The sequence below is a fragment of the Quercus lobata genome, chromosome 6 (assembly GCF_001633185.2).
Source record: "Quercus lobata isolate SW786 chromosome 6, ValleyOak3.0 Primary Assembly, whole genome shotgun sequence".
NCBI lineage: Eukaryota > Viridiplantae > Streptophyta > Magnoliopsida > Fagales > Fagaceae > Quercus > Quercus lobata.
Window position 1 is genome coordinate 29,575,940 of NC_044909.1, and position 14,438 is coordinate 29,590,377.

The 14,438-nt window shown below is 36.1% G+C and overlaps 1 protein-coding gene across 1 annotated transcript; it reads right to left on the reverse strand.

Annotated features, from left to right (window-relative positions):
• LOC115995127 (uridylate kinase) lies at positions 1–12,960 on the reverse strand. The gene is made up of 7 exons (XM_031119564.1): positions 12,605–12,960; positions 8,608–8,755; positions 8,433–8,486; positions 7,792–7,883; positions 3,573–3,799; positions 2,728–2,904; positions 1–465 (listed from the first exon to the last, which is right to left on the reverse strand). Exons 1-7 carry the CDS (start codon positions 12,823–12,825, stop codon positions 356–358), a joined length of 1,029 nt encoding a protein of 342 aa, XP_030975424.1. The 5' UTR covers positions 12,826–12,960; the 3' UTR covers positions 1–355.
• Positions 12,961–14,438: the final 1,478 nt, after the last annotated feature.

The window sequence follows — 14,438 nt, forward strand, 5'->3', positions numbered from 1 at the left end:
TAACAAGCAAGATGTGTGCCAACATGATTGCCGGTGTTGTTGACTGTAACCGCATAACTTGATTGTTACATATCTAAGTGCATTGAATTGTCCAACTCTAGAAGTTGCTACAATATCTTGAGAAGAAGTGAACGTTCAAAATAAGTCCAATAGTTTTAAAAAGTTATTTACAAATATAATCTTTTACAACTACTCCTATCTCTATTGCTCCCATATAACAAAAAACCAAGTTCATCCTCAACCTTCATATGCCAACTCCACTTTGCTTTTGGAGCCAACTTAAAACTTTCAGGTTCAATGATAAATTATCCTCAACTCCACAATGCATACTTATATTAGAACCAAGGGTAAGATATCATGTCCTTGTCACTGGTGAATTGCGCATCCCTCCAATCAATGTGCCAACCCTCTCTCCCTTTATGGCTTTTGAGATGTTCCCCGGTTCACCTAGATTGAAGACAACAACTGCATCGAGGGAAAGAAAATCATCTTAATACAGGGAAATTCTATTTATTTAAAATGAAAGTGTCAACTTATAAAAACACAGAATCGTTTCACCCGGTACTTCTATTAAGTACTATTTTTATTTTCTAATCTTCACTTGGGAATCTAAATACTACCTTTGTGGCTTTGATACCTGTTGAAGTAGAGAACTTGAAGTGAAGAACTTTAGGCCCATTAGCCTTGTGGGCAGCATTTACAAAATTTTGAACAAAGTACTAGCAAATAGATTGAAGGGGGTTTTGGAAGAGAAAGTGTTTGATACACAGAATGCATTTATTCAAGATAGATGAATACCGAACTCTGTCCTCATGGAGGATAAATGCTTGGATAGTAGATTGAAACCTGGCTACCAGGGGTTCTATGTAAGTTAGATGTGGAGAAGGAATATGATCATGTCAACTTGGAATTTCTGATTTATTTGGTACAAAGGTTCAGTTTTGGGGAAAAGTGGCTGAAATGGATAGAATTCTGTATAGCCATAGTTAGATTCTGTCTTGGTGAATGGAACACCTATATCCAACTTTGTTACTTAAGATGCATTCTCATATGCGTTAAGGCAGTTTCAAGCCTGAGACCTATCCAAAATTGTTCTAGTGGGAGAGGTGAGAGATGTAACAGAATTGCAAGCAATCTAGGATGTTGTGTATCTTCTTTACCAATGATGTAATTGGATTTACCTCTGGGAGCTTAGTTTAAGGCAAGGCACATTTGGGGTTCCATTCTAGAAAGAATGCAAAAGAGATTGAAATTTGAAAGGCCGAAAGAGGATGCACTTGTCAGAAGGGGGTAGACTCACCTTGATCAGAAGTATGTTATCTAGTCTTCCAAACATTTTTTTTCCCATTAGATGTTATAGTGGAAAACAGAATGGAGAAAATTCAAAGAGACTTCCTTTGGGGTGAAAATGAAATGGGTGAGGAATTTAAATATCACTTGGTCAACTAGAATGTTGTTTTCACACCAAACTGTGATAGAGGTTTGGGGATCAAGAAGCTACCGATTTTCAAAAAAGCACTACTTGGGAGATGAGTGTGGTAATATGTGATTGAAGAGAATGCATTTTGGAGCAGGGTGATTGATACAAAGTACGGTACATCTTTGGGGATAGTGTTCTGATGAGGTAAGTGGACCTTATGGAGTGAGGCTGTGAAAAAACATTAGAAGAGGCTAGGAAAGTCTCATGATTTATAAGATTTTGTGGGGGAGGGGTTATATATTTCACTTCTGGCATGACTTGTTGAATGGTGATACTAAACTTAAGGATAGTTATCTTGAACGTTTTCTAATAGCAAGGGACAAAGATGCCAGAGTGACAGATTAGCTACAATACAAAAATGGTTGCTCTTGTTGGAATCCATTATTTTCTTGAAAGCTTCACGATTGGGAGTTAGAATCCATGGAACAGTTTTTGGATGATCAATGATTCAATATGCTACAAAGGTCTTTGGAGAGGAGATAGATAATTTGGTATGAATTCCATCAAAAACAAGGCTTTCAGGAGAAGAGTTACTACAAATTATTAAGAGCAAGAGGGGAATTTTTCCTCTCCTTGACAGAGCATATGGAAAGTTCATGCCAAGGGCGCCCCATGCCCCTTTTTTCATATGGGGAACTGAATTAGGGAAAATTCTGACAACATACAATCTGAGGAAGAGAGTGGTGATTATTATAGATTGGTGTCATATGTGTAAAAATCAGAGTCGTTTCTTCCTTCATTGTGTGGTGGCTCAAGAATTGAGGTCTCTAGTATTTTCTTTGTTTGGTATTTCGTGGGAAATGCCTAGTCCCATGATGGACTTCATATCTTGTTGGAAAGGAAAATATGGAGCTGGTCCCCATACCCCTAAAAATAAGGGGATGGGTCCATTGTGCTTAATGTGGTGCATTTGGAGAAAGGAATGCTCGCTGTTTGGAGGGGAACAAGTTACATATAATGAAGCTGAAGTTCCTTTTTTTGAAGACTTTACATAAGTGGACTTCAGCCTCTATCGTGTTTTCTACATCAAACTTACTAGAGTTCTTGGATGTTTTGGACTTCTGTTAATTTTTTTACTGTATCTTTCCTTTTACTCTTTATTTTTCTTATTGGCTCTTCTTTTGTATAATCCTTGTGTACTAGGGTTGCATCCACTTTTTTTGTGCTTTTTAATGATATATCATTGCTTGCATAAAAAAAAAAAAAATGTAAAATTTACTTATGTTGAAATGATTGTCTAAACATACCTGGAATATTATTTTCCTGGCACAAAGTAATGGCTGTCATGTCCATCACTGAAAGATCTTTTGAAGTCACCTCATGGTAAGTTAGAGTATCAAGAAGACGAGCATTAGGGTTGCTCTTTGGATCATCATCATAGACCCCATCAACGTTTGTAGCTTTTAGCACAACCTCTGCATTAACTGGAGCCATTGAATGAAAACAATTAGCTCAGAACAGAGGATATTACTTTTAAGGGAAAATTATAACTTACCCACCTATGATTTGACCGAAATTTAAGTTGTCTATCTGTAGTTTGAAATTTGACACTTTACCCACTTGAGATTTGACCAAAATTTAAGTTGCTTACTTATGGTTTGAAATCCCATGATGCAAGTGTTTCACTGGATTCCTTTTGATCTTATTTGGTTTTGTATTTTTATGTTTTTTGTGTTTTTGGAGGAGAAAGACATAAAAGTGGAGCAAATTTACATATTTAGCCCTATTGTGGGTTACGTAACTCTAACTGAACTAACTCAGGTAAGTAAAGTTTCAAATTTTAAACAACAGGTAAACAACTTAAATTTTAACGAAATCACAGGTGGGTAAGTTGTAATTTGCCCTACTTTTAACTTTAAAGACATCATTTATTACTAGACTTGATTTTCATTTTTAGTAATAAATCAGTTGTTAGATTCAATATCTATCTTAAGTTTTAATAACAAATTGAGTATAACTTGGAGCATCTTTTGAAATATAATTACAAGATTTAAGTGTAATAGAGTATTATCAAATTAAAACTTTCCAAATTAGATGACATTTAGTAATGTTATGCCAAGATAGCATTTTAATATTAGAACATATAACTTACTTTCTGCACAACGAAGGGCTGCAGCAGTATCTGTAGTGAAGAATGGATTTCCAGTTCCAGCTGCAAAAATTACAACTCTTCCTTTTTCCAAATGCCTCACAGCTCTTCGACGTATATATGGCTCTGCAACCTCAGACATGCGAAATGCAGTCTGCACCCGAGTAGGGATACCAATACTCTCCATCGTTGCTTGAAGAAATATAGCATTCATGACAGTGGCCAACATCCTATAAAAGATAACAGACAATGGATTAGCAAAAAAAAAAAAAAAAGATAACAGACAATGAAAAAGGAAGGGGAAAAGGAGATACCTACATGACTCAATAAAAATAAAAATAAAAACTATTTGGCTGCCTAGTGACAAGATACCCCAAATTCTAGGAAGATGCATATAAACATATATATATATATATATACAAATCAATTTGTTTTTTTTTGATAAGTAAGAAGAGACTAATATTAATAAAAGAAAAACAAGAGAAATACAAAGAGTTCACGGTAGTGAACAAAGGAAAAAGGAACAAAAGATAGAAGAAACCCCTAAACTATTCTAATAGATGAAAGAAAATCCAAAAGGGTAGAACAATCCGTGAAACCCCAACATCGAGACCAATCAAAGAGGGTCCGCTGACAAATCTCTAATAACTAAACCACAGTTTTCTCCTCATCCTCAAAAGACCGCTGATTCCGTTCAGTCCAAATAGTCCACATTAAACAGCCTGGAACCAAATCCCAAATATCAAAACTATGCTTCCCATGCCAATTATACCAACTAAATAATAAGTCCACAACTAAACCTGGCATGACCCAATCAATCCCGAACAACCGAAGCATATACATCCACAAAAAATGAGTTATCGGGCAAAAAAGTAATAGGTGATCCACAAATTCTGCATTGCAACAACACAAGCAACAATGATTCACCAAAGGGCGACCGCAAAGCATAAGATTATCCAAAGTAAGAATCTAACCATGGGCTGCTGTCCACATGAAAAAAGCCACCCTTTTAGGAACCTTAATTTTCCAAATTCCTTTCCAAGGGAAGGTGGAATGAGCTGCATTTCTAATCTTATGATAAAAAGACCGAGTATCAAACTTCCCACTACTATTAAGATCCCAACAAAGCCTGTCACACCCTCCACCCCTAGGAATTCGGGTTTGGATGAAATGAAGAAGGGAAAGGGAAGCCGCCAACTCCCAATCATTGAATTCCCTATGAAATCTTAAGCTCCACACTCTGTCATTATCCCCCACTGGAGGGCTTAATACCTCAGAAATACAAGCCTCCTTATTAGATGAGCACAAGAATAACTAAGGATAAAGAATTTTAAGAGGAACATCCCCAGTCCACTTATCATGCCAAAAAAGAATGCGGGAACCATCCCCCACCACAAAAGAGAAATGCTTAGCGAAAATGTCCCACCCTTCGCTAATACTCCGCCATAACCCACAACCATGAGCCCTAGAACAAGCTCTAGTGCACCAACCCCCTTTTCCCTCCCCATATTTCATGGCAATGACCCTCCGCCACAGAAGTGAGGTTTCATGGCCGTACCTCCAAAGCCATTTCTCTAATAGGGCCTGATTAAAAGGCGCCAGTTTTCAAATACCTAAACCACCCAACTCACGCGGAAAACACACCTTTTCCCAAGCCACCAATGGATATTTGAACCTCTCAATTGATGAACCCCACAAGAAGTTCCTTTGAATGCATTCCAATCTTGTCGCCACAGCTTTAGGGATAGTGAAAAGGGAAAGATAATAAGTCGGAAGGCTTGAGAGGGTACTCTTCAGCAAAGTGAGTCTACCACCCTTTGACAAATAAAGCCGCTTCCAGCCTGAAAGCTGCTTTTCCATTCTCTCAATGATCGGATTCCAAATAGAGGCTGTTTTGTACAAAGTTCCCAAAGGCATACCCAAATAAATCATAAGCAGACTGCCTACCTTGCACTGAAGGATATTAGCCAAAGACTGAATATTTCGCACCTCCCCAATAGGGACAATTTCACTTTTCTCTACATTCACCTTCAAACCAGTAAAGGCTTGAAAACAAGTCAAAACCAACCTAATAGAAAGAATTTTCTCTCTAGAGGCATCATAGAAAAGAATGGTATCATCAGCAAATAAAAGATGAGAAACACGTATACCAGTAGAATTAATAGGGCCCACATGAAAACCTTGAATGAAACCACCTTCCTCCGTTTTCTTCAGGATGCGACTTAAAACCTCCATTATCAAAAGAAAGAGAAGGGGAGACAAAGGATCCCCTTGTCTCAAACCTCTAGAGCTACTAAAGAAACCAGCAGGAGAACCATTAACCAGAACAGAGAAGCGAACTGTAGAGACACAAGTCTTTAGCCAACTCTTCCATCTATCCCCAAAGCCCATCCTCTCCAGCAAATAAAACAAAGCGTCCCAGTTCACATGATCATATGCTTTCTCAATGTCTAACTTACACACCACCCCTGGAGTACGACATTTCAGTCTACTATCTAAACATTCATTAGCAATAAGCACTGAATCCAAAATTTGTCTGCCACCAACAAAAGAATTCTGTGACTCTAAAATGAGTTTATCCAGAACCCGCCTCAATCTGTTAGTTAACACCTTAGACAACAGCTTATACACACTGCCCATTAAGCTGATAGGCCTAAAATCTTTGATATTCAAAGCATTGTTTTTCTTGGGAATCAAAGATAGGAAAGAAGCATTCAAAGACCGTTCAAACTCAAAGCTCCTATGGAAATGAACAAAGAAAGCCATGACATCTATTTCCACTACACTCCAGCATTTTTGGAAAAAAGCCATAGTGAAACCGTCAGGACCAGGAGCTTTGTCACCCTCCATCTCTTGAAGAACCTTTACCACTTCCTCCTTAGAAAAATCCCTCTCTAAATCAAGCCGCTCATCCTCCTCAATACTAGCAAATTCTAAACCATCCATAGAAGGGCACCAATTATTTGACTCAGTGTACAAATTCTGATAAAAATGGACCACCTTAGACCGCACCTCTTCCTCCTCCTCATAGAGAACCCCATCCACCTCTATACCCCGAATATGATTAGTTCTTCTATGGGAGTTTGCAACCCAATAAAAGAAACGAGTATATTGTCCCCCTTCTTCACAAATAAAATCCGGGACTTTTGTCTCCAAGAAATCTCCTCCAACGAGGCAAGATGAACAATCTCTCCTTTAATCTGAATACGACGAGATTGATCCTCCTGAGAAAGACCTGACAGGTCCTCCCTAGCATCCAAACCCAACAATTCGGATAAAAGACATTTCTTCCTAAAGGCCAGATCCCCAAATTCCTCCTTATTCCACTTTTTCAAGTCCCCTTTAAGAGCTTTTAATTTACGAGCCAGAATAAAGCTAGGAGAACCCAAAAAACAATACCCATTCCACCATTGCCGAAAGATATATTCAATAAGTTTCTTTCGGGTATGTAATAAAAAATTATGGGTTAATTGCACTTTGTCCTCCTAAATTATTGGGTCAAGTTCAATCCCCCACTAAATTATAAAATCATCCCCCCCTAGATGATTGATCAGTTTTCTTTTATTGGTAAGTTACACATGCACCTAGTGTGTCGTAAATCCACAATCTCACACTCCATCCCATTATTATGGGATGAGGAAGTGCCAGTTGAGCTATAGCTCATTGGCAATTGATTGATTGATGTTGATACAGTAACTATAGGGATCATGATTGTTTACAAGTGGCATATGCAATTTTTCTGAGGATTTACCGAAATTCGAAGAATTTGCTTGTTCCTTTTCATTTTCTATTCCCATTGGCCAATAGAGTATGGGGCTGAAATTATGTTTTCCATTTAAAAAATAAAAATTGTGTTATGAAGGGCTTAATAGATATTTCAATGTTGTCAAGACTAGAATTTAAAGAAAAAAAAAAATTACACTAACAATGTGCTTACTTAGACAATGTGTCTACTTATCAACAAAAAAAGAAAAGAAAAAAAGACAATGTGCCTATTACCAAATAACTCCAAAAATGAACAGCTGATAAACCATATCCTAAAGCTCATCTTGTGTAGCAAAAAAATAAAAGAGAATATTTGCTTTGCAAATAATAAAAGAGCCCAGTAGCAGTAACAGATTCATAAAGTTATATTAACCATTTAACCATGAAAATAGATCTTCTGTTTACGACTGAAAGAATTAATATGTGCATATTTGATCAATCCAGATAAAGGATTTACCCAATGTAATCAGCAGATGAACGGTCAAGGCCACTACTTCCTGCCCAGGAAGAACCACGGAAGATATTTCCCCCACCAACAACAATTGCAACCTGAAACATTTGCCTACAATGATTTAGACATCATGCATTGAAAACCTATATCAGAGACTTGAGAAAACAGTAATTCAGAAAACAGTTGAATTACAAACATTTCAACTACTCCCAAGTTATTCAAGAAATTCTCAGATTATTCTAAATAATTCAAGAATGGAAAGCTATGCTTCTATTCATTTGGGTTTTTCATTTGTATACTTCCTGTGCACTAAGGTTCCACCCCTTTAGCACTTTTTTCTGTTAATGGATTTTATTAAGGAGCAAAAAAACAAAATCTATGCTTTACTTTAAACATATAGGTGTTCTCTCCCACTCAAATTCATTCCAAATTATATTGATACTTTCCTAACAGTTTCTGAATTGCACAAGTATTGCAGCATGTAAGAAAATCTGTATCCCCATAGCTTTTGCCATGACTATAAACACATATAAAAAAATGATTATTACATGACAATGTAACCACAAGGATCACATCATTGAACTTATTCAAAGAAATGAAAGATTATGTTAAACTCATAGTTCTAAAGGAAAGTGTTGAAGGTTTACCTCAATGCCAAGGCGAGTCACAGCTGCAACCTCCCTTGCAATAGACATTGTAACCTATATTGTAACAAAAAATTCTTACTTCAAAACTTCAAAGAGAATAATACAATTATAAATTCAAAATGGTGTGTGTTTCTTTTTGGCCTGGAAAAAAATAATGTACTTTTTAGATCCCAACCTTTGGGTCTATATTTTGCAAGTGATCTCCCGCTAGTGCTTCTCCACTTACTTTAAGCAACACCCTTTGCCATTTATACGATGATTTAGACATGACACCTTCATTCATCGTCACTCCAAAAGGAGCCATTGATGACATCTGAGATTGCCTTTTAAAACAACCGAGTAAACCAAGCAGATACTTCATATTAGTACTTAAAATGCACAATGCTGAAACTACAATTACCTTTAGAGAAAGAAGAACCTTCAAAATATTTTCACAATCCAACAATAGCAAGAAGAAAGAATCCATATTTAGGTTCTTTTTTTTGGGCTGAATCTTAGGTTCATTAACCTTGTACAAAAATGCAAGTAAAAACCAATGCTTTTTTCCTAGAAAGAAAGTGAATCCTCCAAGGAAATCAACCTTACAAGTTTTCACTGATGTCAGATTCAAACAGATCATGTACATTAAAGGACAAAATCTTTAGCTCATGAGTCATGACTGAGAACCCTAATAAAAAAAAAGTTTGGATCCCTCCTGTTGGAAGCTATTTTGAACCTGACCAGCCCCGCTGCATGCCGAGGAGGGGGGGAACATCATTCATGGAAATGAGAGTCATCATAAAAGCAATGGTCTATGATTAATCTTAAAGTTTTCATGGCATAAATCCATATCACTTTTAAACCACTGATTTTTATAAGCACTCCTGATGATATATCCAAATATGCCCTGGACTAATTTATACGATTAAAAGGGAAAACCGCCACATAGGTGCTAATTTCACAAGAAAAAAATATATAAAAACTGGTTTAGTGAGTGCAATTCAATCCTAATATAAAAGTGTGTCCTTTCTAAGTATTTGAGAAATTTTACATTATTCATTTTTAAAATTCATATCCACTTCGTTTGGAAGAAAGTGAGGTCAGTTGGTTATTTAGTCAGTAGAGACTTGCAAGTTGAAGTATTGTAGATAAAATTTCCTATAATATCCAATTAGCCTACTTATTTCCTCTCTGTATTCCCTATTGCAGTTGACATGGCTAATTGGATTGAATAGCTTCAGAAATTTCTTATAGGATGGGTCAGGGGATGAGGCTAAATTTCTTTTGGTGAATTGGGCTAAGGTTTGTGCTCCTCTTCCCTCTGGTGGTTTGGCTATTAGGAGTTTAATGAAGCACTACTAGGGAAATGGCGGTGGAGGTTTGGGCTTGAGAGGGATGCGTTATGGAGGAGAGTGATAGAGGTGAAGTATGGGTGTGAGTGGAGGGGCTGGTGTTCAAACTCAGTGTCTGGTTCTTATGGGGTGATTTTGTTTAAGTATATTAGATGGGCTTGGCGTACCTTGTTAAGCTATCTCTAGTTTGAGGTAGGGGATGGTTCTAGAGTGATGTTTTGGCAGAATCAATGGTGTGGGGATAATTCGCTTGCCATGTGCTTTCTAGAGTTATTCAGGATTTGTCGTGAATGTAGCAGATCTAATGCAATTCACTAATAGGGTCCTCAATCGGGATGTGAATTTCATGAGAGCTGTGCAGGATTGGGAGTTGGAGTTCTTGTCGATTTCATGGATGTGATTTATGGTACATCAGTAACAGGAGGAGGATATAGTGTGCTGGATACCAGATGAGAAAAGGGATTTACGATGAGTGGTTACTACTGGGTTCTACTTTGCAACCAAGACCAATCTTTTCCTTGGAAAAGCATACGGAAATCAAAGGTGGTTACTACTGGGTGACTCTATTTTTTTATATGTAAAAAATTTTCATTAATTATCCAAAAAAAAAAAAAAAAAATCCTATAATATTTATGTTGGAGATCTTTCCTGCCGATATTCATAATTCACATACTAATGATCAAGCAAATATCTCCAGGATATATGTTTTCACAAGTGGGAAATTCCTTCATCTTTTTTAAAGATCCATCAAAGGAATCCCCATATTTTGGATGGTTGAAATGGAATAAAAAGTGATATTGATAAAGACTATGAAGTACTAATAGTCAGACTCTAGTAGCAAACCTTTAAAAGGTCATCATCATCATCATCATCATATATATATATATATATATATATATTTGATAAATAAAGGTCATCATCATAATAATTATAGCTACATTCATTTTTCTACATGAACTGCAGCATCATCTTTGGTTTCCCCTTAGAACTAGGGATTAATGGGTGAAGGGATGCATTGAGCCACATCCAGCATATAATTGCTATGATGGTGATGATGCATTATAGCTACATTCATTTTTCCACATGAACTGCAGCATCATCTTTGGTTTCCCCTTAGAAATAGGGATTAATGGGTGAAGGGATGCATTGAGCCACATCCAGCATATAATTGTTATGATGGTGATGATGCATGCATGCGCGCGCGCGCGCACACACACACACACACACACATATATGATCAGGTAAATAGAGGGAGGGGGGGGGGGGTTAGGATGCTGTGGTTCGAACCCCACTGCCCACACACACCACAACAGGTGCTAGAACCGCTGGGGTATCTCTAGAAACCTATGGTGATGATGCATATAATTCTTTGGTTTCCCCTTAGCAATGATGGTTTGTAATAGGGAAGAGCTGTAGACCCAAAAACATCCTAGGTTCGATCCCCACTAGGAGTTTCCCATACATAGTTCTGGTGGATGGGTTCATGTATCCGTGGTTTATTCCTCAAGGGTGAGTCCAAAGGGCTCTGCCTTGGTGAGGTTCCACGTCATAAAAAAATTGATGGTTTGTAATAGATATTGTACAAAATGTGTTCCAGTGGTTCGCATTCTGTTAGAAACCAAGCATGAGAAAAAGTATTCAAGAAACTATTTAGGAGCAAAACACCGTTTTTTTTTTTTTTTTTTCATAAAAACATAAAACAATATTAGAAGTTTTCCTTTGATATTGAGGAAAATTCATCATTGAAAAATATGAAATATTTTTTACATCATCTAATTGTAATATAAGGAGGGCTACACTGGATCAAGCCCTTTTTGGTCCATTATTTCTTTTTGCTTGAGTCCAGCAGCAACTTTTTGGGAAAGTAATCCTCCTTATACATCTTTCAAACTCAGATAACATGTTATCAGTATGCAGCTAAGATACAGGGAAAATATGGCCAGCAAAAGGAAGGGAAAGGAGGGAGGGGGAAAATGACCAAAGTTCAATAATGTAGGCTTATAAAGTCCAGATTAGAAACCAATCATAAACCTAAACATTATTGGTAATTCTTGATAATTGCCATACTATGTACTGAAGTTTTTCCAGATTATAAAATCTAAATCCAACTATGTAAGAAATAACTTAAAAAATCTGTGACCAACCTCCTCTTCTTTGCATATAAATGTTCATCTGGTTACATTTATGAATCTGGTACACTTTAACACTCTACCATATTGAGTAAAAGAGATTTCCCATATATCAGGAGACATAGACATTGTTCATAAAGAAATAAGTGTACCACCGGTTCATGCAAGCCGGACTTAAACTGCAAAATAGTTCCATTTTATTCCTCTAGTCAAATACTTTTAAACAGTTCTTATGCTCTAGACATAGTAACTCAATCTTAATTCAACAAAGGCAGTTGCTATTTTGGAAGGCATTTATAAATTTATTTCCAGAGAAATAGATAAAGAGCTTTCCTTTGTCATAGAACCTATATGGCAAAACAATTCAATTCTTTAACAACAAACATAAATATCATCACACTCACAACCAAATCATCATTATATGTAAAACACTTGGCCATCTGGTAATCAAGAATACCAAATAAAACATGAATTTATTCAAACTCGGAGTATATAAAATTATTAAGAAACACAATGCAAAAACATGAAACATCCTAAACGTGGAACAAACTAAAATCAAGATAAAAGAACAACCCAATTCCCACCATACCACAAAGACATAATCTGAAGCACACAAAGCTCAAAATCCTTTCCAAAATTCAAGGACAACCCACAATTCCTCAACACCTATTATACAAAGAAACAAAGAGAATCCATCAGTCACTGTCCGTACCTCATATTGATGGGGTCAGAAGAGGAACCCATTTCAGAAGAAGAACATTGAACCATTAACCGTCCATTTGAGCTGGGATTACCCACCACCAAAGCATGGTAATGGGGCCTGAATGGGGTCAGAGATAACAAAGAAAATGACCATGAAGAAGAAGAAGAAGAAGAAGAAGAAGAAATGGTATTGAAAGAGAGAGGAGGAACAAAGGAAGTGGAGATAGCCATCAGAATCTGAAACTGAAACTGAAACTGAGTCTGAAACAAGAAGGTGTTTTTAGCTCTGCCGCCAAGCACTCTCTGCCATGTTTCTCACGAAGGATAATTTTTATTTTTTAATTCTTATTGTTGTGGGTTTTTTTGGGGGGGGGGGTGGTTTATCATATAACATCATTTTTTTTCTCAAGAAAATGACACTTTTTCCTGTAAAATATCTCGTGCCAAATAAAAAAAGAATCCAAATTTTGTATCTTCTTCTTGGAATTTCTCACTCATCACCTTTGGGGTTTGGAGTTTTGGCCATCTGAGCATCTCCGGCAGATTTTTCAAATTTTTATACTGTTTGGAAAATGAATAATGACATTTAATTTTTACCTACCTACTTTTTTAAATACACTTTCCAACAAATTCTCTATCTCATTTAAATATTAATTTTTCATTCATTATTTATTCTTTTTTTAATCATTATTTATTCTTTTTTTAACAACTATATTTTTCAATGAGAAATGTTATATTCACAATATTTTACACAATACTTTCACAACAAAATTTATGTGGAAAGTTATTACTAGTTCTAATTTTAACCCACCATTAAAATTATTTTTTACTCATCAATATTAACTAATAACAATCTGTTACTTAAAATTTATTGTGAAAATATTGTGATAGTATTTTTAAATTAGGATTTTTTATTTTTTATATTATTTTTCTTTCTTTCATTTCATTTTCATCCATGCACGTTTCATTTCTTTTTTTTCTTTTTTCTTTTTCTTGTTTTTCTCCTCCACACAAGTGTCCAATCCTATCTCTATCTCCCTTTCTTTTATTTTCTTTTTCACCTCAAGAACATTCTAGTTCCAGCAACCTCACATTTTGTTCACATGAGAGAGAGAGAGAGAGAGAGAGAGAGAGAGAGAGAGAGCTACTCGTCTGTCGCCCCACCGCTGATAGAGATTGAGGTCATCGAAAGGACAAAGCCGGTGGAGATTGGTGTTCTCCATGTAGCACTACCACATCCGCCGTCCCACCACCGCTTGTCCTCCTCCCCACCACTAGGCTGGGTTAGATCGGCTTATTCTTTTTCTTTTTTTTCTTTTCTTTTTCATATTTGCTTGTTCTAATTCAACTTTATTTTAAGAATTAGATTTTGTTTTGTGTTTTGTGTTTGGATTATGTGAGAAACGGAGAGAATGAGAGAAAAAAGAAATCTGAAGGAGAGAGAAAGAATTGATATAATAGTAGCTGGTATAATTTTTTAAGCAGAAAAATTAATTTGGAGTTGCTATAATGTTCTCTAGATTTAGAGAAGTACTATAGCAACTTCAAAAAAAATTTAGAAAAGTTTTGTGTATACCAAACCAGTTGAAGCGTAAACAGTAGCATAAATTCTCCAAAAAACCTCGATACAGCGTCTATTGGAGATGCTCTCATATGGCATTTTCTATTGGTTGGGTTGAATTTTAATGAAAACTGTGATTTTTTCAATATAAAAAGTGTACAAATTATTTCTACCTTTTTTTTTTAGTATCATAATTTTTCATTCATTAATTTTTTTTTGTGCATCGAAAAAATCTATGGTGAATTTAAGTTTGCTGAGTGTACATGCAAGTTAGATTTGAGCT

What these genes read in the sequence shown, in the direction of transcription:
- LOC115995127 (XM_031119564.1), bottom strand. Translation starts at nt 12,825, where the DNA reads ATGGCTATCTCCACTTCCTTTGTTCCTCCTCTCTCTTTCAATACCATT. An exon ending in TGCAAAATATAGACCCAAAG is followed by an intron (nt 8,487 to 8,607) that starts GTTGGGATCTAA and finishes GTTACAATATAG; the next exon opens with GTTACAATGTCTATTGCAAG. An exon ending in AGCCCTTCGTTGTGCAGAAA is followed by an intron (nt 2,905 to 3,572) that starts GTAAGTTATATG and finishes CAATGGCTCCAG; the next exon opens with TTAATGCAGAGGTTGTGCTA.